The sequence below is a fragment of the Gopherus flavomarginatus genome, chromosome 6, assembly GCF_025201925.1.
Source record: "Gopherus flavomarginatus isolate rGopFla2 chromosome 6, rGopFla2.mat.asm, whole genome shotgun sequence".
Lineage (NCBI taxonomy): Eukaryota > Metazoa > Chordata > Testudines > Testudinidae > Gopherus > Gopherus flavomarginatus.
In genome coordinates this window covers 109391169-109418007 of record NC_066622.1, presented here as the reverse complement: position 1 = coordinate 109418007, position 26839 = coordinate 109391169, and the positions used below count along the sequence as shown (strand labels likewise).

At 41.9% G+C, this 26839-nt stretch overlaps 1 protein-coding gene across 3 annotated transcripts in view; it reads left to right on the top strand.

Moving 5' to 3' along the window:
* Positions 1 to 26839, top strand: part of BLNK (B cell linker) — a 162528-nt gene that overhangs the window by 29206 nt on the left and 106483 nt on the right. For all 3 annotated transcript variants that reach the window (XM_050959465.1, XM_050959463.1, XM_050959464.1), the window contains exon 4: positions 19155 to 19201. In XM_050959465.1, coding sequence (XP_050815422.1) covers positions 19155 to 19201 — 47 coding nt within the window. The remainder of the gene's footprint in view (positions 1 to 19154; positions 19202 to 26839) is intronic.

The window sequence follows — 26839 nt, the reverse complement described above, 5'->3', positions numbered from 1 at the left end:
CAACCCTCACCCCTGCACTCCCTCCTATCCCCAAACTCCCTCCCAGAGCATGCACCCCACTCCCAGAGCGTGCACCACCTCCCCTTTCCCACACATCCCTTCCCACCCCCAAACTCCCTCCCACAGCCTGCACCCCTCACCCCTTCCTACACCCCCACCCCCAGCCCAGAGCCTGCACCCAAACTCCGTCCCAAAGCCTGCACCCCTCACCCTCTCCTGCACACCCACCCCCTGCCCCAGCCCGGAGCCTGAACCCAGCACCCAAACTCCATCCCAAAGCCTGCACCCTGCACCCTAATCCCCAGCCCAGGACCTGTACCCTAGACTTCCCCCCCAAACCCCTCCCAGAGCCTTAGGCAGGTGGGGGTGGAGTTGGGGGGGGCAGGTTCTGGGCATCACCAACATTTCTACAAACTTGCCACTCATGTCTAGTGGTGATTTTAATTAAAATTAAAATTTAACAAAAAAGGGGACATTTAGAAGACAACCACCAATACATGGTAGACAATCATCTAGAACAGAATGGCTACCTACCAGTCACATTTGTGTAACTGTAAACTGGAGGAAGCCACATGATGCTTTTATATTTGTACTGAAAACAAAAATAGTACTGCATGCACACACAGACCAATTAGCCTCTTAACTACACAAGAATCGAAGTTCAAGTTCTCACAGCAATTTGTTTCTTGCATGTGTGCTTTACAATAGGCTCTTCATTTCACCTCAGCATAATAAATACAGTTGCTTCCATGTATAGCTCCTTCCATTTGGAAGAATTCAAAAGTATTTTTAAAACCTACCTATTTGCAGGAATTGCTTCACCCATCCTTGAAATGCAGCCTCTAGGATGCTGGCCTGGTTGGCCTCTGGGGGCTACCACAAGATAGTGTTAAATAATAATAATACTAGATGAACAGAATGCAGAGTCTTTTTAACATTGCATTGCTATGCTAAACAACAGTCTAGGGATGAAGAGAAGAATACTATTCTAATCAATTGGTAGTGCATATGGAATTTAAGTAAACATAATGCAGTTACCCAAACTAAAACATATAAAAGACTTTGGGAGTATTTGGAGGAGGCAGATTTTCAATTGGACAAGACTTTTGATCTTGCATCTCAAAACAATATCTCTTATTGCACCCTAAAATGAGGCTTAGGTGTTGGTTCAGCACTGACTTAGATAGGAGAGAGTCAAAGTTTCAATAAATTTGGTAACAATCTACTTTTACCTTGATCATCATCTCTCCTCCAACTACAGTACTAATGAGACCTGATCCTGCTGAGCTTGTGAACACTCAGAAGACCTCTGCTGAGTAATAGGGTCACAGCGATCATCAAACACTATGCCATGTTGCATACTATTTGGCAAATTCAATGTGGCCCAAGGAAAGGAAATGTGCTTTTGCAATAAACCTAGAGACACACACACAGCATTTTTATGATGATGTTACATAAGATGACTTTGTGGACAGCACTGGTGAAAGATTGGGGTGGATGTGAGGACTATTTCACCATAACCAATTAGTATAATGTAGTATTACTAAAATTAACATAAACATTAATGGACTGTGAGCAGCACACAACAAAAAAGACAGACCATTAGAATGACTGGCACTATCAGGTACCTAAAGATCCACCATTTTAAGCCCTGATTCAGCAAGGGCACTGAAGCATATGCTTAACTTTAAGCACTTGTAGTCCCATTGCTTAAAGCTGGGATTACTCATATTATGTAACTATGCACATGCTTAAGAAATTTGCAGAACTGGCGCCATAAAGATTAAGTGAATTGTAATACATGGATTTTGGATTTAAGACTTTTATTATGTTTTTAAGATAGCTAATGATTTATGGCATATTCGGTTTGGGAAATGAGACAGTTCTCACACCCATATACACAATTTTTTCCTGCTTAGCTATTTCCCAGCATGGATTTCTTATTATTTTCGTACAGATGCAGGATAGCATAAAGGAGCTGTTTTTGCAAGTAGCGTCAGTAGGGAGTACTTTTGTACAGTTCCCAGGCCCTTGGCCAGCAAGGGCTCACTCACTGCGTTAAGGGGTGACTGAAATCCTCATTTTCTAGGATGTTATGAGGTTGATCGGACTGCTCTTACTGGACAGGGATCATTGCAGGACCTCTCTATTAAACAGTTTGCCTTATGTAACAGTGTTTGAGGAGGACCTTGACATAGTTTCCTGCAAGTACTAGAGTCAGTCTGTCTCATCAAACATTGACGAGAATTGATTCATACTGTGCTATATCCTGTTACCATTTCAGCCTCCCCCATGAGAGCAAAATGCAAAACATTAGTGCTCAAGGAACACAGAGGAGCACTTGGCTGCAGAGTGGTGCACATGGCTTCTTCAAATGAGGCACTGCAGTTCACAATGGTGCTCGCAGAGTCAGTGGGAGCAGGAGCAGCTGTTATCTATAATCTCCACTTTTGTTTTTCTCTGGCACCTCAGCATGCAAGTTAGACCAATTTAGATTCAATGCGAGTGCACTCACCTAAGGCAAACCCCTTCACAGTTGTGCATGGCATAGCATTTCTTTCCTCATCAATGCCCCTTGATGATAACAGCTTCAGACCTGTGGTGGTCTCTCTTCATGTGACTGAAACCTCCAGCCAGATCGCTTTAAAGTCTTTCCCCTTTAAAGGTAACAGTGTCCCACTCAAACAATACCCCACTTGACACTGGTCAGCAATATGACATCTTCTGCCCCTCCAGGGCTCCTCTTCTGTTCTACCCTCTCATCAGAATAGTGACCCCAGAGATTCTTTCTGGAGTCATTTAAAAAAAAATTAAAAGCAACTGTAGCCCCTTCCTCAGACTCAAGCTTAGGCTTAGGTTTTCAGTCTATCCTGAGTCCTCCCTGTCTCTCCATTCTACTGAAGAACACTAACTCTCAGGAGACTTGCTCCTAGTCTGGATCCTCACAACTACAGTCTGCCTGTCAGCCTTCCCTCCAGCCCACCTCAGGCATTTTCTGCTACCATCTTAAATCAGAACTAGGGTATAAACTCCTCCCCCAGTTCCTTTGTAATTATCCAGTAAAAGACTCTTTTCCTTCTCACTCTGCAGCCTCCTTCTACCCTCAGTTTCCTCCTTTCATAGAAATTGCCTAGCTCTTCCCCCAGCTGAGACTCATCATTAATTGGGCCTGGCCCATCCTCTGGGTGCAAACAGATGTGTCAATTAGCTGCTCAGGCCCACATTAACCATTTCAACATCAGTGCCCCATCACACTCTACTACACATGTGGGGGGCCAAGAGCCATTGAACCAAATTGCAAACCCTGTATATGATAGAAACCACTTCAAGTCAGGGGGTGCAGCAATACCCATAGCACCCGCAGTTCCCCCACCCATGTACACATGGCTACAGCAAGTGTTTGTGGTATAGGAGGGTGTCTCAGGGTGGGCTGACCCTTTAAGGGAGGTGGACTCAGTCTACCAGTGCCTTCGCAGGTGCCTGCCCAGGTGATGGCTTTGGAAGCAGATAAAAGAGAACCTGCTCATCTTAGCTGGGGGATTTGGTGTCACAGAGATATCCCTGTAGGCATGCAGGGTCAGAAAGGATTGAACCAAAACCTTTCTAGCTCAGCTGCCAACGTTCAGACAATAAATAAGCACCTCGACTTTCACAATAAGCCAAAAATCAAACTAATCTCATTTCAAAACAAGGCCAAAACAAGCTAATCCCTAAGAACCCCAACACTCTTTGTGACTAGATTCCCCCTAGCATGCAGTCTGGGACTGTGGTGGGCCTGTTGTTCACCCCTGACTCTCTCCCTTGCTTGCCCCCTGCTTGCTGGGAGGTGATAAAAAAGGTACAAGCCAAACAAGCAAAAGGGCAAAAACTAGCCAGCAAGCAACTCACAAGCCAATTAAGTCAAAAACAAGCCCAATTTCTGTGTTTTTTTTCATGGGTTTGGCGCGTCTGCTTTCTTCTGGCCACACTAGATAGAAGAACCTGGCTGGAGCTACTTGCAGTGAGAGGCAAGAGCAGACACCTTAAGGTGAAGATGTTTGAGGAAATGCCAGGCAGCAAAACCTGGATTTTGAGAAGGAGCTGTTGAGCCCAGCAGAGGCTAAAGACACTCTGAAGTCAGGGAAAGACTTGTTTTGATTTTAAGTTGACATTTGACCTGTGAAGTAGTTTTAATACAACAGACAAGAGAGTCTGGGTGCAGTTATCGGGAAGACCAAGAAAGGGAAACTGAGGTAATGGCTGAGTGTGACACCGATCAGGTAAGGTCCTTTTACAGAGTCTGTGTAAGAGGCTCTAACAGAATATACATCATGTTAGGTATCTCTAATTTGGGAGCAATACTTTAAGCAGTTGGGTGCCCCCAATGCCCCTACCAATTCCTGCAGAAGTTGGGTTTCTTTTAGTCAAGTACTAAGGGAGCCAAATACTTCTTATCTGAGGCGATCATAGCTCCTGGTGTTTATAGCTGAAGACTGTGAATCAACAAAACAACAACATTTCTCCCAATTGCTCAGTTCTAGAGCTGGTTGAAACTTAGAATTTAAGTTCAATAGGAAATTCCAATATTAAGAAATTTCCTGTTGTCCCATATTAGAATAAAAAGTTGACATTTCCAATCCTTTGCACCATCCCCCCAAAATGAAAAGGTTTTTTTTTTAAATTATTCTGAAAGGATTGAAAGAGCTTATCAGAAGACTACTCTCAGAATTTTATATTATATTACATACTAATATAATGATGAAAAATGAGTACTTCAACCTTGTTGAAACAGAGCATTTGGGTAATCTTTTGTCAAAAACTTCAATAAAATAAATACATTCTCTCAAAATGTTTTGATTTTGTTGTATCAGCTCTTTCAGATAGAGAAGGGTTCTGTCAGAATATTTGCAACCAACTCCACTAGCTTCTCTGTTTTTTGAAAAGCCTGTGTAATCCTTCTCTCCACAGCAGCAGGCTGTGCTGATCTTTTTCCAATGTTTTAATTCTGTTGGCCACGGTTGCTATTCCTGTACTTGGTTACTTGTTTCCTTTTTCAAATACCAAAAATATTTCAGTTTGCTTATATGTACAGTAGTATATTGGTATGAACATTTGGGAACTTCCTTTTCAGAGTTTTGTGGTACAACACTTGTTCCAAAAGCAGCATCCTTCCAGTAAGAGCATGCAAACAGGCACCAGCCCAAAAACATCACATTGTCACGTGTGAAAATAACATGAGTTTGAAGAGTCCTTGGGATTCCTTTCTTACTCCTGTATCTGGAGTGCAGCTAAAAGAGGCACCATATATCCCAGTTTAAAGTATGAACCCTTCCCCATTTCACACACTCAAAAGACAGATTTATGCAGCAGATTAATCTTCTGTCTCCTTTTAGGCCAGTTTTGTTCTTGCTGCCCAACCTGGAGGGGCAATGAGCTGTTGTCTGTAGGGTTGGACAGAAAAGACACAAGAAAGACAGTCTAGGATAGCTGAGTGTGTACTGACAGCTTTTGTGATACAGGAAAGTGGAACCTGGCTTTTGCACATCTGCTCACAAATGAATAAATCACTGCCCAACACCCAACAGTGCCAGTGGCATATGAAAGAAGAGGACTTGGTTTAAATTAGTTCAATCTTTGTTTTGCTGCTAGGTTTGCTATCTCGAGGAGGTCACTCAAAGTCCAAGTGATAAATTAAAATACACAATTTAAGAGTTTGAGATTCTGAACTAGACTTCAGAGGCACAGCGGAGGGAATTTACCTCTAAATAACATACACCCAAGGGTATTAATAGAGAAACTATGATAACTAGGTAACTTTCTCTGGAAAAGAAAGTTATTTCCTGACACTCCACCAAAATCATATCAGCAGGAAATGCATTAGTGTTTCACTTTAAAGAATGATATATGATTCTGATAAACAGTGTGGTGGCTCAAAATCTATTAAAAATCACATGGAATTACCTGTGTAAAAATGAAGTCAGCCATCCAGAAAGATCTTGCGTCCCAATGGGGAAAATGAGAAATATGCTTTTGCAAGACTACCAATACATCTCCCTAAACGTGACAAAAATAGACATGGCTGTTCCCATAAAAACAATGTTCCATCTTCCAGTACAAATGGAAATTTAATTAGGACCCCAAGTCCTGTGCTGCCTTGGACGCAGCCCTCAAAAAAGTATCAGACCATTAGATAACCTAAGTCACTTTTACTGAGAGTGAACTCTTCCTGAAAACAAAACAGCAGCAGCGATTCCTGCTGATTGATGTGTTCACAGCAAGCTCAGGAGGCCCCAGGCACTGCCAGGATTTTTCATACTTTTGGTCTCATACCAGTTTAGCAACAATCAGAGCCCTAATGCAAGTCAGGTACAGACATTGTTATGATCATGTCTTAGAGCCGCAGGCGGGATATATGCCACAGTGGTAAGAACACCTGAACACAGTCTACACCAGTGCTTCTACCATTGTAAGCACTAGTGAAGCTGAAGTATTAGACCAAGTGTGGGAGTTCAGTCTACAATGAACAGTTGCGGACAAGGCTAGTATGGTTGGTGATTATGTTTGGAATAATTCTTCAATATGGCTACAGGCCTTGTACCAATGGAACATGTTTTGCGTCCAAACTTGAGATGTTTAAAACTGAGGAAACAGTGCTAGACCACTATGGTATGGGAGACTAAAGTGAGCCTATGGCAGAGTTTTGTTAACAATATAATCCTATCCATACTGGACAGAGAAATTCTGCAACAAACAGGATTGTTGTTCGCAAGTAGTTATATGTTCAAGCAGTAGCTAGAGTTACACAAGCACTAATACAGACTTAACCACTCAGGCCTGGTCTACATTACACGTTTAAACTGATTTTAGCAGCGTTAAACCGATTTAACGCTGCACCCATCCACACAACGAAGCCCTTTATATCGATATAAAGGGCTCTTTAAACCAGTTTCTGTACTCCTCCCCTACGAGAGGAGTAGCGCTGAAATCAGTATAACCATATCAGATTAAGGTTAACGTGGCCGCAAATGGACGGTATTGGCCTCCAGGCGGTATCCCACAGTGCACCATTGTGACCGCTCTGGACAGCAATCTGAACTCGGATGCAGTGGCCGGGTAGACAGGAAAAGCCCCGCGAACTTTTGAATTTCATTTCCTGTTTGCCCAGCGTGGAGCTCTGATCAGCACGGGTGGCGATGCAGTCCCAAATCCAAAAAGAGCTCCAGCATGGACCATACGGGAGATACTGGATCTGACCGCTCTATGGGGAGACAAATCTGTTCTATCAGAGTTCCGTTACAGAAGACGTAATGCCAAAGCATTTGAAAAAAATCTCCAGGCTATGATACGGAGTCCACAGCACAGTGCTGCGTGACAAGCGTAACGGAAAGCCAAAGAATCAAATGGACGCTCATGGAGGGAGGGAGGGGGTACTGAGGACTCCAGCTATCTCACAGTCCCCAGCAGTGCCGGAAAAGTATTTGCATTCTTGGCTGAGCTCCCAATGCCTGTAGGGTCAAACACATTGTCCAGTGTGGTTCAGGGTATAGCTCGTTAATTCACCCCCCTTCCCCCCGTGAAAGAAAAGGGGAAAAAAATCGTTTGTTGACTTTTTTCAATGTCACCGTATGTCTACTGCATGCTGCTGGTAGACACGGTGCTGGGGCAATGAACAGCAGCATCCTTTCTCCTCCCTTCCCCGGTGGCAGACGGTACAGTGCAAAAGTACTGGTAACAGTCCTTGTCATCAACCCGTGAGTGCTCCTGGCTGGCCTCAGGTGAGGTTGGCCGGAGGCGCCTGGGTAAAAATAGGAATGACTCCCAGTCATTCCCAGTAGATGGTACAGAACGGCTGGTAACTGTCTTCATCATAGCAACTGGGGGCTGAGCTCCATCAGCCCCCTCCCTTTCATGTGTAAAGAAAAGATTCTGTACTGCCTGGACTATCATAGCAGCGGGATGCTGGGCTCCTCTCCCCTCCCACCGTTTAATGTCCTGCCTGGACTATCATAGCAGCTGGAGGCTGCCTCCCCCTCATTTTATCTCACTAACAAGTCAGTGTTTCTTATTCCTGCATTCTTTATTACTTCATCACACAAATGGGGGGATACTGCAATGGTAGCCGAGGAGGGTTGGGGGAGCAGGGAAGCAATGGGTGAGGTTGTTGCAGGGGCACCCCCTAGAATGGCATGTAGCTTATCATTTCTGCGGGATCTGACACGGAGCGGCTGTGGTCTCTGGTTCTCTGGTACACTGGCTCTCTAGTACACTTGCCCCATAGTCTAGACAAGACTGACTCTATTTTTAGATACCATAAAGGAAGGATTGACTCAGGGAGTCATTCCCATTTTTGTCTTTGCGCCCCCAGCCAACCTCAGCCAGGGGCACTCATGACAGCAGCAGACAGTACAGAACGACTGATAACCGCCATCTCATCGCCAATTTACAATGGCACAGCAGACGATACAGAACGACTGATAATCGTCTCTGCTATCTTGCAAAGGCAAATGAATGCTGCTGTGTAGCGCTGCAGTACCGCATCTGTTAGCAACATCCAGTAGACATACGGTGACAGTAAAAAAAAGCTGAATGGGCTCCATGGTTGCCGTGCTATGGCGTCTGCCAGGGCAATCCAGGGAAAAAGGGTGCGAAATGATTGTCTGCCATTGCTTTCACGGAGGAAGGAATGAGTGATGACATTTACCCAGAATCACCCGTGACACTGTTTTTGCACCATCATGCATTGGGGTCTCAACCCAGAATTCCAATTGTCGGGGGAGACTGCAGGAACTATGGGATAGCTACGGGATAGTTACCCACAGTGCAACGCTCCAGAAATTGACACTAGCCTCGGACCATGGACGCACACCACCGAATTAATGTGCTTAGTGTGGCCGCGTGCACTCGACTTTATACAGTCTGTTTTACAAAACCGGTTTATGTAAAATCGGAATAATCCCGTAGTGTAGACTTACCCCTCAGTCTTATGTCATCCTTCAAAATGACCAGGAGCTACACGAAATGGAAGTATTTAACCAAAACTATGCCACCAATTTTTTGTTTCCTTTGAAAATATGCCACTTTCAAAAATCATTGTTATCAACTGAGTTGAATGGACCTGTTCAATAAAGTTTTCAAAATATAAATCCCAACAAATACATGTTAATGCTTTTTGCAACAAAGTTCCAATCTTGAAACTAAAACTATGAAATTCAGCTTTGCTGATACTGCCCACTTCCAACTACATCTCCAAGGAAGTAATTTTCCTTTTCTTCCTCTTTTAAATTCATCAGTTCTTTCATCCAGCCTTCTCTTGCTGGTGTCCTACAATTTAGGCTAGCTAGTCTCTCTTCAGATACTGTTTTTCAACAACTTCCCTTCCATTAATTGTATGTTGTTCATCCTTTACAAGTAAATATAGTATCCCAGAGCTTAATTATCTAATAATATTTCATTTGCCATTGATTATTATTAAAGTGTTATTGGTATTGTGGTAGCACCTAGCAGCCCCAACTAGAATCAAGTGCTTAACTTTACTTGAGCACATGCTTAAATGTTTTGTTTGAATGCCTTGTCTAAATTTCCACAGGAAGTCTGCAGCAGATCCTAATCTCCTGAGTGCTAGTCCAGCCCTTAACCGCAAGGCTGTCTTTCCCCTCCTAAGGATTCTTACACATTTTGAATGGAGACTAGATTTCTCTGTTTATTCACAAAGCAGCTGCATTGTTCCTGTAAGCTATCATGCTGACCCTGACGTATGGAGGTGGGGATCACCTCTTGGGGTGAGAGTATAGTTCTCTTCATGTTCATTTTGTCCTTTTCCCTTCCAATGAATCTCCCAATAAGGGTGACAGTACCTTTGTGATATGAGCATCTGCTCACTAGACTCCAGCTGACACCACGACTCATTTCACATAGGTCACATATTGATAAGTGGGGCTAGATTTAATTTGCTGAACTGAAGGTAAAAGACTGTAATACAAGTATAGGGGGGTTTGTTAGTCCATACGTGATATTACAGTCTTAATGGGGCCAGACTGCAATTATAATCTTCTGTAGTATAGTAACAGCTGATAAATCTGCTTTGCAACCTGGGATTGCAACAGAGCTACCTTTCAAGTACATTTCCTATTACCACCACTAGATGTCATATTTTTATATATTTTAAAGTGGATGATTACATTAAAAAAATTCCCTCACACTTTTACAACACAAATACATTCCTTTGATCTCCCATCTTTGGAGGCAAAAAATTTTGTGCACTTGAATATAAACTATAATGCCTAGGTCTTAATTCCAAGGTTGCCAGGTTTTTATTTTCCTTCCTCTGCTCTGCCATTTTCCCTGTGTTGCACCATTTTACCATTGCCTGAGGAAGATACCAAGAAGTTCCCACTCCAAATTTTATTTCATGAACCAGCCAGTATAAAATACATTGACATCATTCACCACAAATCATTGCCAAATCACTGTTGCCTTGCATTTATTCCTGGTGGAGAATACTGAGATCTCACTCAATGAGAACACTGAATAATATGCCATTTTTGACTAAAGAAAGGCCATGTCTCCCCCTGACAGAGTCCAACACACAATTCTGTTCCAGATGTGGAAGCTGTGGAATGTACATGATGCTGGAGCAGGTACCTGAAAAGAGCTTTGTTTGTATGAAGTGGTGATTGATAGAGCTGAGGGAAGAGAAGATCTGAGGTTTGGAGATGCAGATGGAAACTATAGTTGAGTTTCAAAGGGAATTTGTGCAGATGATGGAAGGAAGGAAAGAGGAGGCTGAAGGGAAAAGTCAAGACTCGCAGATGCAAACTGGACTGAAGAACTCTGAGGAGAGAGATTCCTGGGTGAGGAAAGTGACCAGTGGAAACATGCGCTACAAGAACCAGGCAGAGGAAAAGTCTGGATAGTGAAGAAGAAATAGAGCTCTGGAAGAGGTCTGCTGAGTTGGAAAATCAAGAAGGGGCCCACAGCAGGCAGTAACTGAAGGTGGAAGGGCAAGGAAGTGAAGAGTAGCTAATCCTATAAGAAGAGGTGAAGAGCCAAAAAGAAGGAAGGCCGAAGAATCACACCATCACCAGGAAAAAAGGCAGATCTATGTAAGATCTATTAAGAAGAACAGACAGGCCTGTCACCAAAGCTAATCCAGAGAACAGAAGGGTGTGCTGTCTGCCAAGCTAAGATACGGGATGTGGACCTGTGACTGAAGAGGATCCATAGGAGCAGGAAAGAATCCACGGATTGGCCTTCACATGGGAACAAATAATACAGCTAGATTCTTGTTGGAACCTATCAAGGGAGACTAAGCCAGGCTGGGGAAGACACTTAAGGAAATGGAGATAAAACAAGATTATGATGATCAACATATGGCTCAGGCAGTGGTATTAAAAGGGGAGCTTTGGAATGTTTGTCCTCTGGGAGGCATTCATGGACAGAAGACTGTTCTCATGGGATGGAATCCACTTGAGTAGGGAGGAAAATAAACTTCTGGGATGGAGGTTGGCACAACTGATTTAAAAAGTTTTAAACTAGGACCTTGGGGGAGATGGTTGGGAGATGCTCATGTAATCTCCAATGATTCTAACATTGAGTGGGAGGAAAATCAAAGAAAGAAAGGATACAGCAATGGAGAAAGGAATAGCAGTGGGTAGGAGCATGGACATTAAGAGGAAAGATAGTTTCATTGGTATCAACACTAACAATCAGGTAAGCGATACTGGCAATAGAATGATTATGCCCAATTAGGTGAGGAATCTGGGCAAAGCCAATGCAAGGAGTCTGGGTAACAAAATGGAGGAACTAGAACTACAGATCAGGGATAACAGAAACATGGTGGAATAGTAGCCATGACTGAAATACGGGTATTGAAGGATGTGCTGTTCAGGAAAGACAGAAATAAAGTGCTGGTGTAGCAGCACTGTATGTGAAGACATGCCCTTGGTGTGCATGTGGCATTTGGGTTATGAAGACTTCTCACTTCCTCAGTATATCAGACCAATGTTTATACCACATCCTGCTACGCCTTCATCACTAAAATATCCTGAACTAGAACTTGTCATATTTTTCATTGTGAATCATTCTTCTGATGAATTTAGTCCCATTTTCTGTTTGCTTGTATTATTGTTCATAATTTCCCAACTATCCCTTTATGGAAACAAATTATAGCCAATAGGTTCTTTGAGAACTGCTCTTGTTCACACACAATCATCTTTGTCTGCATGCAAATGAAGGTATTTGTACAAAGGATAGCCCATTCCCCAATCATTTGTGTCAACAGAAATGTGTGTGTGAATGTTTGTGAATAGCAAGTCAAAAGGGAATGTGGCTGAAGCTGTTCAGAATCAGAAAGACCCTTCACAAACACTATTTCACAGAATTTGCCACCCAGCTCTAAGCTGAAGATGTACACCTGCTAAATCAGAGAAATTAGTTGAGTTTATCAGCCTCAGAATAACTGGTTTCTAGGATCTAATATTCAGAGAATCCTCATTCTTCTCATAACAGAGTCTACCACCCAACTTTTTTGTATCTAAGATAGTTGTATATGGTCCTGTTATAACATCTGAACACCTCACAGTCTTCAGTCCTCACAACACACCTGCAAATTAGGGAAGTCCTCTTACCCCCATTTTACAGATGGGAGATTGAAGCACAAAGAGACTAAGTGACGTGCCCAAGGTCCCTTGTGACAGAGTGCTGAGAACCAGCAGCTGAACCAGCACTCAGGTCACTGTAAATCCAATTAGTTTCCCTGGAGATGCCTGATTGAAAGAAGAAATGGCTAAATACTAGTTCTGCTTGAGCTGAGGAGAGATAATGAGCCTTTTAAAAGAGCACAAGAAGGAAGTGCAGGAGGAGGAGAGGAGGGAAGGAAGGGGAGGGCAGGACTGCAGAGCTGGGCCAGAATAAAGGGAGATCTCTGCCTGGTGATATCTCGTCCCCCACTTATGATTGTACACCATTGTAAATAGGAATTGCTGCATGGGACCATAAGAGGGTGATGTTAGTGAAACACAAATAAAACATACCATATAGGTGTTAGAGCCCTTTATACAAGAAGATAGGAGTGAAGGGCTGCATGCTGTCATGGTCCTACAGAAAGTCTATGATAGAACAAAGACTTGAACCAAGTCACCAGAGTCCCAGACTAATGCTCTATCAATTAAGAACCCATCATTCATAGACATGGTGACCTCTTACCTCCTTTTTATCCTGGTAGGTACCAACATCAACACTCCACTGTGGGCACTATAGCTGTATGAAGTGGTCTGGATCTAGATATCCAGTGTGAAGATTGATCCACTCCCTCAAAAAATGCTTTTACATCTCTTCTGGTATTGACCATTTTCCCTTCCCAGCATCACAGGTGAACCATGCATCAGCTACAGCTTCTACTGTAGAACAAGTACAGAGACCAAGTGCTTTGAGATCTGGAGTCTTGACATCTGCTAAGCAGCAATATTCTGTCAGAGAATTAGAGACTGATACATATATATGGATACCTGAAAAAGAGCACATCTACTATGCAGAGTAACAATTTACTTTCACATCTATCGAGTCTTATCAATCCTTTTGAACCCTAGCCCTTGAGAATATTATGTTGGGCTGACCATTTGAACCAGTACAATTTTCTGGTGCACAGTTTACACCAGGGAAGAACACCACATGACTGGCTCTCTCTCTTAACATTTGGTAGTCGCTTTTGATTCCATCAGCATAGTACATGCATTTTTGGAGGCAGATATTCCAAAGTTCCTATGTGGTCCCATGAAACTTTGGTGTGGAGTTGTCCAGTCATGTCAGGCATCCCACCAAAGCCCATAGTTTGCTTCCCTATATCTGGACTCACCAAATCAATGAAGCCTTAGGCCTATGATTGTCATCGAGAAATAGAACAGAAAATAACTCTCAGTATTGGACATTAGGAAAAACTTCCTGTCAGGGTGGTTAAGCACTGGAACAAATTGCCTAAGGAGGTTGTGGAATCTCCATCATTGGAGATTTTTAAGAGCAGGTTAGACAAACACCTGTCAGAGATGGTCTAGATAATACTTAGTCCTGCCATGTGTGCAGGGGGGCTGGACTAGATCACCTCTCAAGGTCCCTTCCAGTTCTACGATTTTATTGTCAGGTGATGACAAGGTCAGCAATAAAATACATCACTTTCTGGTCAGATTCTGAGAATCTTAACAAGCAATATGGTATGTGTGCAAAATGAAAAGTCCAGAAAATCCCCAGTATTATCAGGTAGTGACAAGGTCAGCAATATAAATATATCATTTTCTGATCACATACTGAGAACCTTATCAAGCAATATGGCATGTTTGCAAAGCAAACAATCCAGAGGATCCCCACTATCTCTATTTGAGCTAAAGTCTGAGCCTTTTCAGATTTCTAGTGGTCTTCTATAGAGTTATCATATTTCAAGTTCCCAAATAAAGGACACTGCCAAGAGGAGGGTGTGGGAGATCAGGTGCTGGAGGGGACATTTTGGGGGTGCTGGAAGGGTGTACTGGGAGGTGTATTGGAGGTGCTGGAGGGGTGTGTGTGCTGGGTAGGGTACTTGGATGGTTCTGGAGGGGTGTGTGTTTATTGGGAGTATTGGAGGGTTAATTTGGGGGGGGCTGGAAGGATGTGTACACTGGTAAAAGGTATTTGGGGTGCTGGATGGGTGTGTATGTACTGGGAGGAGAATTTGGGGGAGGCGCTGGAGGGGTGTGTATGTATGTACTGGGAGGGTGTATTTGGGGGATGCCGGAGGGTATATTTGGGGGTGCTGGAGACTGTATACATACGGGGAGGAGTACTTGGGGATTCTAGAGGTGTGTGAAGGGAGAGGTATTGGGGGGTTCTAGAGAGGTGTGCATGAAGGGAGGGGTATTTGGGGGTGCTAGACAGGTATTTGGGGATGGTGCTGGAGGGGGCATTTGAGGGGTACTGGAGTGGTGTGTGTACTGGGAGTGAGTATTTGGGGGTGCTGGAAGAGTGTGTATTTGTACTGGGAGGAGTATTTCGGAGGGCTGGGGGGATGTTGGAGTGGTGCGTGTGTACTGGGAGGGGGTATTTAGGAGTGTAAGAGGGGGTACTTGAGTGGTGCTGGGTGTGTGTGTGTGCTGGGAGAGGGTATTAGGAGGTGCTGGAAGGGTTTTGGGTACTGGGTGGGGGTATTTGATGTGGTGCTGGAGTAGATGGGGTACTGGGAGGGATATCTGAGGGGTGCTGGAAGGAGTGACTTCCAGCAACCTCTGTGACTTCAGCCAGTGGTGTCCAGGAGCTGCAGGGTCCATTGCGGGTACCCTGGCGCTCCTGGCTGCCACAGGCAACAGGGGCCTCCCAAAGCTGCATCTGCCTAGCCACTGCAGGTGGTGTGGGGACCACACAGCTGAGCTCCCCATTTTGTGATGGATATTTTTAGTAAAAGTCACAGACAGGTCACAGGCTTCCATGAATTTTTCTTTATTACCCATGACCTGTCTGTGACTTTTACTAAAAATATCCATGACAAAATATTAGCTTTATTCATAGCTACCCACTTTAAACCATAATGGGGAAAAAAATAACCATGAGAGGAATCAATACTAAAACTGGCAAAGAGTCCTGTGGCACCTTATAGACTAACAGACGTATTGTAGCATGAGCTTTTGTGGGTGAATACCCACATCGTTGGATGCATGATACTAAAACTATCCTTTTTCAGGGACACCTGGGAGGCTCTTCTATCAACTCCCATTAATACAATCTCAGCTAGGAATTTCTGAACACTTAGCAGAAACTCTGGACCAAATGTTTAGGGTAAAACATGCCAGATCCCTGTACAGAGAACTTTTGAACCTTCTATCAGGAGAAGAAAAATGTGTTGCCTGCTCCAAGTGGCTAGAGGGAGCTTGTGCTCCTTTGGATAGTCTGTGTTTTTGTTTTAGCCAATTAAATGTGTTATTGTAACCTTCCCTGCTACCTCATAGGTGGAAAACTAGAGGTCAGGGGACTGAAGAAGCAAGGAGCAGATAGGAAAGTAGTTGTCAGTTGTTAGCTAAAACAGAATTATTAAGAATTCTCCACAGTCACTGTGGCTGGCTAATTACTTTGAAAGGGAGATATACCAAAGGCATAAAGAAGCCATCATATAGAGAGTAAAGAAAAAGGAAAGCATATTATGGTGACTAATTCGCTGAACATTAAAGTGGATTGTTTCTACAGTATCAAAGTTGCTAAACATAACATTGCTCTAGCTCTGGCAAAAAAAAAAAACAGAAATTAGTGAGGTCCTGTTGTGAATATTTAAAGACTGGACACCAATCTCATCAGTTCCAATTTATTTCAACTTATTTTAAAGCATATTTAAAGGACAATATGGCATGTGTATATCTTTAATGTACAGTACATAACTATTAGGTTCTCTTTCAGTTTAACACAGGAAGCCCTAGACAACAGAAACTCTCTCATCTGCCCCATTAGTTGCTCATTATGTGTCTTGTAGCTGAATTCCCTCCAGAGAAGAAAAAATTTTAATGTCTTTGTCATTTACATTCATATGTAACATATTCCAAGTCTTGCCAGTATGAGTCACATGCAGTACATATTATAACCTCCAAAATGGGCAACAATAGAAGTAGTGAATGATGAAAACGTAAGAGAATGAGTCACCTCTCTCAAGCCATCATGTAATATCCTGAATGCTGATTTTACATGATATCTTTGTACTCTGTTTTAAGCCATGATTTTTCTTGCCACACAGCTATGATCAAGGATACAATCTGCTGCAAAAGTGAATATGTTAAACAAGACAAGAAGAGATGGGCCTCACCTAAAGCCATGGATTCCAATCCTCTCAGTTCAGATATGAACTTCACAGCTCAGGGCTAGCTCTAATAAAGGAGCCAAAACTAGAACTCTGAATCCAAACATTCCCCAGGGTAGGGAAAAGGGATTCAAATGTGAGCCTAATATTGCTAGGAAAATGTCTATTAATTGTGTGTGTGTGCAGGCACGCACCTGAGACAGAGAACTTTAGAGCCAGAGTGAGACAGCTCACATGATTACTTCATTGAGCCAGTACTTCAATTGTACTACCAGCTGGCATCAGTGTAGACAGGGTTAGATTCCATCCTGGCGGCTTCATGCAGCCTTTTGGGGCACTAATATGATTCCAGATTAAATAATCCCTCTGGAGACTGTTGCAGTAGAAAACAGCAGAATATTAGTTGCAATTCACAGAGCGGTTTTGTCTTAGGAATCTTAATATTCATTTCATTGAACTTAAGTGAGAGGATGACCAAAACTGCTGGTAAAGAAATGAAAATGAGCTGCTACTTTTATGGTGAAAGGGGAGTGATCAAAAACTAAAGGCATCTAATAACATGTGTGGGGTTCTGTCTCCTCAGGACTAAAATGATTTAATGATAGCATATAATGACATTAATATAACTGGTCACTTTTCTACAATGGGGATTTGGGTCCTTGTTAGTTGCGGACTGTACTTAAACACACAAATGTGCCTTATGTCAATAAGACAGCTAGATATACTTTTAAACGCTCCAAAGGAATTTGCGGATTTCCAGATGTGGCAAATCATCCACTAATTATTGTGCACACTATGTGCAGTTCAGCAGCTGCTTTGTGTTACAGTATAATTATAGGATAAGTATTAAATATGGCGGGTTTTCTAGTGTCTGAAATTACATATTTTCCAACAAATATCAAATAATGAAATGCAGAGATACACTTGAATTTAAATATAGGCTGAAGAGAGATGCATTGACTCACATCTTCCATGTGCACCACTTAATGTGTTCAATTCATCTGATTGTTGTTGCTCTAGTTTCTCATTTTAATTGTGTGTGTTTCGCATCAACTTATCTGTAATGCCAAGGGAAAAGTGAGTGAGGAAAACAAATGGGACAGCTTGTTTTTTTAAAAGTCAAATGGGCACACTGAGAATTGATGTAAGCAAGTCAATTGTGTTACAATGAATTCAGTATTACCGAAGTCACTGGAGAGCATCAGCTTACACCAAAGCCTCAACTTCAAAGACTTCACATCCATCAGTCCTGTGCTTAGGGAACTTCAAGCAACAAGCAGGAAACCAATCCACTCTGCGCAATTTGTAAATTGAAATTGGGCTACAGTCCCTTCCATTATAGGGGCACTCTGCTGCTTCTGTTGAAAGCGTGGGGGAAGCACCTCCCTCCCATTCCGCAAGAGTCCAAAGGTAGAGTGCAGTTGTCGTTACCACAAATGATTTTCATCACAAGATGGCCACATCCAACATTGGGCTCAGAAATATAATTAGCAACTATCAATTTTCAAAATACATTTCAGAGTGCATGTATATTGAGTTTAATTCTCTCCTGTACATAGATGAATACTTCAACTGTTTTTCAAAAGGCAATTTCTAAACAATATATAAACTATATTTTAGCTTCCTTCTTCCAGGTCATGCATTACGTATATAGCTTGATTTTCCATCAAGCGGCTTCCACTATTGCAAGTACATATAATTGTGAGTGTTATTTTTCACTTGCCCTTTAGTTCACTTACCTGTGTAAGTCTAGGTGCAAATAACAGCAAGTGCAAAGATTATGCCTGCACCTTTGCACTCAAAAAAATCCTTTTAAAAAATCTATAACAAAAAACAGAATCCTATTTAAAGCCAGGCTGAAAGTTTGACTTGTATTGTGCTGTTCATTTCCTAAAATTGCAGATGACGAGTGATACAAAATCTAGTCAAGTAACAGACCAAACTCTGACATGTGTTAGTACCTCCCACCGGTTTTTACCCAAACCTCTCTGATTTCAATGAAAGCTCCTGAAGAGAGGCGAATATAGTGATAGAACAAAACAGGAGATATATCATGCAAGAAGGCTTATCACTGGTTTGTTTGTTTTTTAAATACTCCATTAGTCTGTGCTTGTTAATCTGTGACATTCTAGGTTAAATTCATAACTGCATGGTATGTCTGAGCTACCTTCCAGAAATGTTACCAAATGCTAGTCATAAAAAGTTAAGCTTTAACTAAGGCTAGATAGCCATGTGACTTCAGAAACAAAGGACAAATTTTAAAAAATAATTACTTAATTCAGACAATACACTGGTCTCAATCTAGACTGACCCTTTAATTTGTTTTTAAAAAACATATTTTCTTGATAAATCCTCTTTTTTTCTCTCTTTTCAGAATATATCAGACTATGAGTTGAACAAATTCAATATAATGCACCAGCCGTAAGTCTCTTGTTCCTTTCTGCTTTCCCATTAAATAACCATTGTTCCTTTGCATATTGTCACTCTTTTTGTTGGTAAATAGGTTGACACTGAGAACTGTAAGCTCCTATTCACTGCATAGTAAAGACTTTAAGTCATCTGGGTTGAATTTTCCAAAAAGAAAGGTGATAAAATATTTTCAAGAATACTGACCCAGATCAGCTGACAAAATAGTCTCTTCATGTGCAACAGAATGCTATCAGGAAGAACCACAACAGGAGGAAAAGTACAAAGTTCAACTTTAACATTCAGCTTTTTGGGTACACCAAGCAGATTTCATTTTGCACTGATTTTCAGCTGAGCTCAGCTCCCAGATAGGCACTTTAGTAAGTGGCCAGGTTTTCAGCTGAGCTCTGCAAATAACATGATATTTGGAAAATCTTGCACGTCACTGGTTGCTGCTGTGTGAGGAGCCCTTTTGAAAATGTGTCCTTTATTTAAGTACGTGAATAGGAGCAGAGTTCTTTTGAAAATCTGGGTTGAAATCTTCTGAAAAGCATATGAACTCTGCAAGAGCAACATTGCTATGATAAGCCACAATGTGCATAGACTGCAGATAGAGAATCAGTTCATTGAGGTAGAGGTGATAGCATGGAAACCACCATGTCTATTGCTGTATATTATACAGAACAGAGCCCAAACAAGAAACATTTATCCAAACACCAAAATCAGGTCCAAATCCAAGCCATTCAAGTTTTATTTTCGGCAATCTCTATTTTGCAGTTAATTTAAAATCTACCTTCCTGTGGTACAAGATGGCTCAGAGGACTGGTAATGAGCTTATAGGGGCTAGGTCACACAATCATATCTAGCACAGGCTGCAAATGACCAGAAGTTATTACTATTCAACAGCCTATTTGAAACAAATGTGTGGGTGATCTCCATACAGCTCCTAATGAGCAAATGGCATACACATATAATTTGGTACAACATTTATAGGCAACGCCCCATGGTAACATTTTATATTTAAATATCCTTTAGAATACCAGTAGTATTGTAAAATTATGAAACAAGAAATTTTGATTCTAAGGGTATGAAATGCTTACACACAATTTGTGGCCACTCGAATATGTTTACAGTGAAATATTTTTAATATTTTGGGATATTCTTTCTCTTGGATGTCTTTGGACACATAGAAATATCAGTGTGTTTTCTCTGTGAAGCGAAAGCAGTAAGACGTGGATATTAACTGATAAAACGTATACTGTCAGCTATGATTAAACATATATTTTACCTCCTGGCTTTTTATCCTGTGTTACCTTAAAGATTAACAGACTTATTGGGCATAAGCTTTTGTGGGTAAAAAACCTCACTTCTTCAGATACGTGGAGTCCATGGAGTCCATGTATCTGAAGAAGTGAGGTTTTTTACCCACAAAAGCTTATGCCCAAATAAATCTGTTAGTCTTTAAGGTGCCACCCGACTCCTTGTTGTTTTTGTGGATACAGACTAACACGACTACCTCCTCATACTATCCTGTGTTATATCTTTTTCCTATCTCTGATAAAACACTATCTCTGGTTTAAGAACAGAGCTGTCCAATGTCTCTCTCCCTGTCAATAAGAAGCTTGTTTTCCCTCCATCATACCTGCATTCCTGCTGATAAACTTTAAAGACTAAGAAAGTTAATATTTTCCTGGACTTGTTTTAATAATTAACTAAACGAATAAGGAAATGTCAGGAGGACCTTTGTGCAAAGTAATTAAAATCTAATGGGATGTCATTTCAATAGGAAAATCAGAGAACATTAATAATAAGTTGACTAAAGCTGCAACCTTTGTTTCTGTGATACTTTTGGGCCTAATCCAAGATGCACCTGAAGTCAATAGAATCCCATTGATTTGGGATCAGACATTGGACTTCCATAGACATAGGCATTTTCTCAGGCCCTGTGTGTTAAACTTAATAGGAGTAAGCACATGCTCTTCTGTAATATGAACACTGTTGGCAAACCTAAAGCACAAACTCAAAAAGTGGGCCCAATTTTCTATGAAAAAGTTTCACATGCAAAAAAAAAAGCAAAGAAAATGAATGGTGGAAGATATGTAAGGGTTTGTTTGTTTGTAGCATTTTCTGGTTTTTCATATGAAATGGCTTGAAGAATATTTGTTTTTAAGTATGAGCTATTTAAACCAAAATGTTGTTATTTGCTTTTTTAGCAGTTTAAAATGAAAGGGAGACACCCCTTGAAATTTGCTGAGGGGAGAAGCAAAAGAGAACAAGTGATTTTTTACATAGAAAGTTGGCCAAAAAATGTGCAACTTTAATGAAGGTAACGTAACAATCTAATGCTTGGTGAACAATACTCCAAGCAGTGGATAAAAGATTGGGAGAACCATGGTGGCCCCATTCCATTACTGGAATCCCAGTTTTCAGAACTCATATAGTACTGCATTCTTGAATGTACAGGGCCTAAAACTGGCTCAACTAACCCCAAAGCCCATATGAGCTTTTCTAATTAAGTCTGTATCATAGAAGATATTCCCCAACTGATTTATTCCTAATAGTAGAATATAGGAACACAAACTGCCATACAAGATCAGACTAGTAGTCCAGTTAGCCATATATTCTCTCTCCGGCCAGTACTAGATGCCTCAGTAGAAGGTGCAAGAAACCCTGCAGCAGACAGCTATAAAATAACCTACCCATAGAGAAAGTTTTCTTCCTCCATTAGTTAGAGGTTGGTTTATGGCCTTGGACACCCATACACATAGGAACCCTTTCCAGACTCTTGGCCTTTACTTTGTGTGTGTTTTTAAATCCTTTTTACTGTAGCTCTAGATGTAACTCTAGATCAGTAGAAAGAACAGGAGTACTCATGGCACTTTAAAGACTAACAAATTTATTTGAGCATAAGCTTTCGTGGGCTAAAACCCACTTTATCGGATGCATGGAGTGGAAAATACAGTAGGAAGATATATATATATATACACAGAGAACATAAAACAATGAGTGTTACCAAACACACTATAATGAGAGTTATCAGTTAAGGTGAGCTATTACCAGCAGGAGAGAAAAAAAACTTTTTGTAGTGGTAATCAAATTATCAACTACTGGAAATGGGCCATTTTGATTACCACTACAAAAATGTTTTTTTTTCTCTTCTGCTGGTAAATTTGTTAGTCTCTAAGGTGCCACAAGTACTCCTGTCCTTTTTGCGGATACAGACTAACACGGCTGCTACTCTAAAACCTCTAGATCAATGGTTCTCAATCAGGGGTCTGGGGCCCGTGGGGGAGGGGACCCCAAGCAGGTTTCAAGGGGTCCACCAAGCAGGAACAGTGTTAGATTTTCTGGGGCCCAGGGCAGAAAGCCAAAGTCTCACTGCATGGGGCTAAAGCCTGGGGCCCTGAGCCCACCACTTGGGGCTGAAGCAGAAGCCTGAGCAACTTAGCTTCACGGTGCCCCCTGTGGCATGGGGCCCTGGGCAATTGCCCTGCTTGCTACCCCGTAACGCAGACCCTGGCTTTTATATGCAGAAAACCAGTTGTTGTGGCACAGGTGGGCTGTGAAGTCTTTATAGCATGTTTGGGGGGGGGAGCTCAAAAAGGAAAATGTTGGGAACCCTTGCTCTAGATAACCATAAAACTAGAAAGATGCTGAGGCTAGAAAGCTAAGAGCAGTCTGAGGGCTAAACTTGCATTCATTCTATTTTACTGTGCGATCCTGCAAGATCTCACCAAGTAACCAAGGGCAGGCTGCATCAGTGTATAGGTGGGAGCCCAAGGGCACATCTATACTACCCGCCGGATCAGCGGGTAGTGTTCAATGTATCGAGGATCGATTTATCACGTCTCATCTGGATGTGACAAATCGATCCGCTAATCGACGCCCATAATCCACCTCGGCAGGAGCAGTAAGCAGAGTCGATGGGGGAGCCACAGAATCAACTCACCACCATGAGGATGGCCAGGTAAATCGAACTAAGATACTTTGACTTCAGCTATGCGAGTAACCCCGCTAGTGTAGCCCAGGCCTAGGGTGACCAAATGTCCTGATTTTATAGGGATAGTATTGATATTTGGGGCTTTTTTTTATATAGTTCCCTATTACCCTCCACTCCCTGTCCTGATTTTTCACACTTGCTTTCTGGTCACCCTACCCAAGCCCAAGTAATCACCCGGGAGGGCTGCAGTAAGTGGTGTTGATGATTCAGTAGAAGACTCTCCTTCCCTCCCAGTTAGTACTGAAGATACACCCCAAAAGGAAAAGATAAAGCAAAAATTACAAACTTTATGCTGTGGGAAAGATTGGTCGTACCATTCTGCTTCTAGCTGACACTCTGAAACAGACCTTGTCTACATTAGACTTCTCTGGGAAACCTTCCAGTGTGTATTCCACTAGCAGAGCTCTGCTCACATTGGCAACATTGGCAGTGCTGGTGTGGAGCTGCGTTCACCAAGACTTACAATCACGTCATCTAGACCTAAGCACAGTTAGTGGATACAGTAGTAAAATCACCAATTACCTGTCTACACTAGCACTCCGACCAGTGGTTATAAAATAATGAGAAATATCCCCAATAACACAGAGGCCCCTTGGCAAAGACTCCCTTGTTCTTTACAAACAACTCTTGCCTCAGCCCTGACAAACTCTGCACTAAACACGTCTTACAGGATATTTATCCATAAAGAATAACATGCAAGGTATTGTTGCCCCCCTGCAACAGTTAGCATGAGTACATGTAATCATTTATCATTTTCTTGTGTTCTTTTGTTTATGGTACAAGATGTAATCGATCAAAAGGGGGAGGTCAGTAGTATGGGTTAAGGATATAGTTAATTAAAAGATCCGGTAGTTAATGAATTGTAAATGATGAATTGTAGCACCTGTGAACATCTTTGTAAACAAGTAAGGTATATAAGACATGGCAACGGATAGTGATTCGTGCATGATCTGAGATTTTATATCTCCTTGCACCTTATTTGACTCAAATAAAGATACTTGCTTCTCCACTCCGGTGTGGTCATTGGGGATACGCACACCGAGCAAACGAACCCCAACTGTTGCCCCCCTGCAACAGTATCGACAGAAAACTTGTAACTTGTCAAGATTCATAATCCTTGAGAGACATATATATGGGTAATATTAAGAAATAATGTATTTATATTGAAAGTAAGCTTTATATGGACTTGGAGTAAAAAGTTAGTTACCAGGGGACAATACATGAGTGAGTAATTCCCCATTCAGGCAAGGGGGATTGTCTGCTCACTCTGGTGAGCCCATGAAATTGCATGGCTCAATTGTATAGCCTTGTTCCATCCCAAGACTTTCAATGGAAAGCCACCAGAGACAATTGCCAACAACTGAAACCACTTGGGGTTAAAAAAGGAAGATTACATCAGACAGGAAATCACTCTGCCTATGAATAAAGACAGAAGACTGTTTCAGTACAACACAGAGTGTGGGGGAAGGCACTCTGGATCCTTGTACTGAGCAGACATCTTAGGGAACAAGGATGTTCTCATGAAAAATGGGATCCTGGTTCCTGTGAAGCCCGCCAACTCTACAACAGACTGAACTTTGAAGGAAATCCTTTATTAGATAGGAAAGTTAATTATTGCTGAGTGTAGATCCAGGTCCACTTTTTATTATTTCATTTTCTATTGCAACCATTTGTTTCCATCACTTTCTTGTGTTTCTAGTAGAATTTCTATTCTTTCTTAAGGAAACCTTTTGTTTCATTACAAGTACTCAGTTATACAGGATCAGGGAGTTTAAAGTAAAACTGGTAAAATGGGGTACAACTGCTCTTTTGTGGGGGGAAGGGGATTTGATATTTCTGTGAGTAGCCAGTGTCAGGGATTGGAGAACCAGAGTGGTAACCTGCAAGACAAAGACAGTCCTTGAGTGGCTGAAAGGCTGGTGATGTTAGGGACCTAACACCCAGGTAGGCAGACACAGGGAAAACTCTCACTCCAGAAGCAGAGGGTAGCAAGGTGACTCTCAGTGCTGGGTGCCCTGAGAACTGTCGCACCCCACTCCCCCAACAAAAAAAAAAAGTCTAATGGAGACGCAGCCTCTGAGCACTGCAGAAGCAGTCCTAAGGGGCATATACTCATCCCCTGGGTTGAGGCTCCTGAGGTAGCACTTTGATTTGCTCTCCAGTTATGCATTCCAGTCAGACCTGGCTACAGGTTTAAATTCTCTGGGAGGAGTTCTGCAGAGTCCACTCTTCTGGGAGTCTGGTGAAATATTTTTTCAGACAGTGGGACATTTCTATTTTTCACTCTGCAAATCAGACTTTAGATCAGACACTGTCACTCCGATACCCTGGAGTCCTCCTGAAATTCTCAGGTATTTGACAGCACTCTGAAGAGCTGATGAGAGGTAGCATTCCCAGCTGTTGTGGTCAGAAGCAGCTTTATTCAGGGTTGAAATTCATTGCAGAAACAAGGATATGCAGAATAGTACATTACTTTCAAGAATGTTGTCTAAGACATCAATTTCCACTCTTGGGGAAACTCATCAAAAAGCCTCACACACAAGTACCAGTGTTCTGAAATAGTCTTTCCAAAGATGCTCACTTATGTCTTTAATGGAAAGTGTAAGGCTGACTGTGAAATTTGCAACTGAGTATGCTGCAAAACTGACATAAAAGTCAGAGATATAATTGAATGGTACATATCCATAATTTAGAAATAAATATATATAGAGAGATATAATTATAGCTTAGTCTCTTAAGTGTATAATTCAAGATTTCTAAAGTTAGGTGTTTACACAGACAGGATTTCAGAATACTCTGTTCACTCATGTTAGGGACAATGAAATTAAAAGGCCTTTCTAAACATGATTAGAGATACGTCCCAGACCAGAACATGAAATGACATGAACTCCCCAACCCCAAACACTAGGGTGGGGTTTTCAAAACTGGGACATATATTTAGGGAACATCTCTCTGTAATAGGCAAAACAGACACCACCACTCCCTGTCACTGAATTTGCACATGCCACGTTGTTATGTAAGTAACAGACTCCAAAGCTGATTTGAACTGTCAGTGACTTGGGCCTATCTTATTTATATATGGTAGCACTGCAAATACCTAAGATGCTGTGCAGTAGGTGAACCGTGATGACCAGCCTATAATTACAGGCCTTTTATAATCATCATGTGGGCAGGAACTGGATTCCTTGTTTTGAAATCTACCACTTTTCACTGTGGTTCTATATAGTGGTTGTCGGTTTACACTATAACCAGGAATATTATGGTATTCATGAAGCACAGATTCAATAGTTGAAATTGATCTCTGGATCCTTTTCTAACATCTTTTTCAGCTTTTTGTGGGGGAAAATTGGGCTGAAATTTTCCATAGTTGGTCTCCAAGCAAAGGAGGCTCCCTACACTCTGGGGACCTTAAGAGCAAAATTCGTTGAGGTATTAGAGAGAGTTATATCTGCATTAACAAAAAGATATGTTCCCCATATATTCCAGCTGACATGTTTGCACTTGTATAACTCAAACTGTTAGCGACAGAACCTTTAGATTTAGCTGCTTCTCTCCCCTCCCTCACCATTTTTAATTCCTTTTCAGGAAAGGCAAAACAATCCAAAAATGTCTTTTCAGCATTTTTTATCATGTCCATGGAGCTTAATTCATGC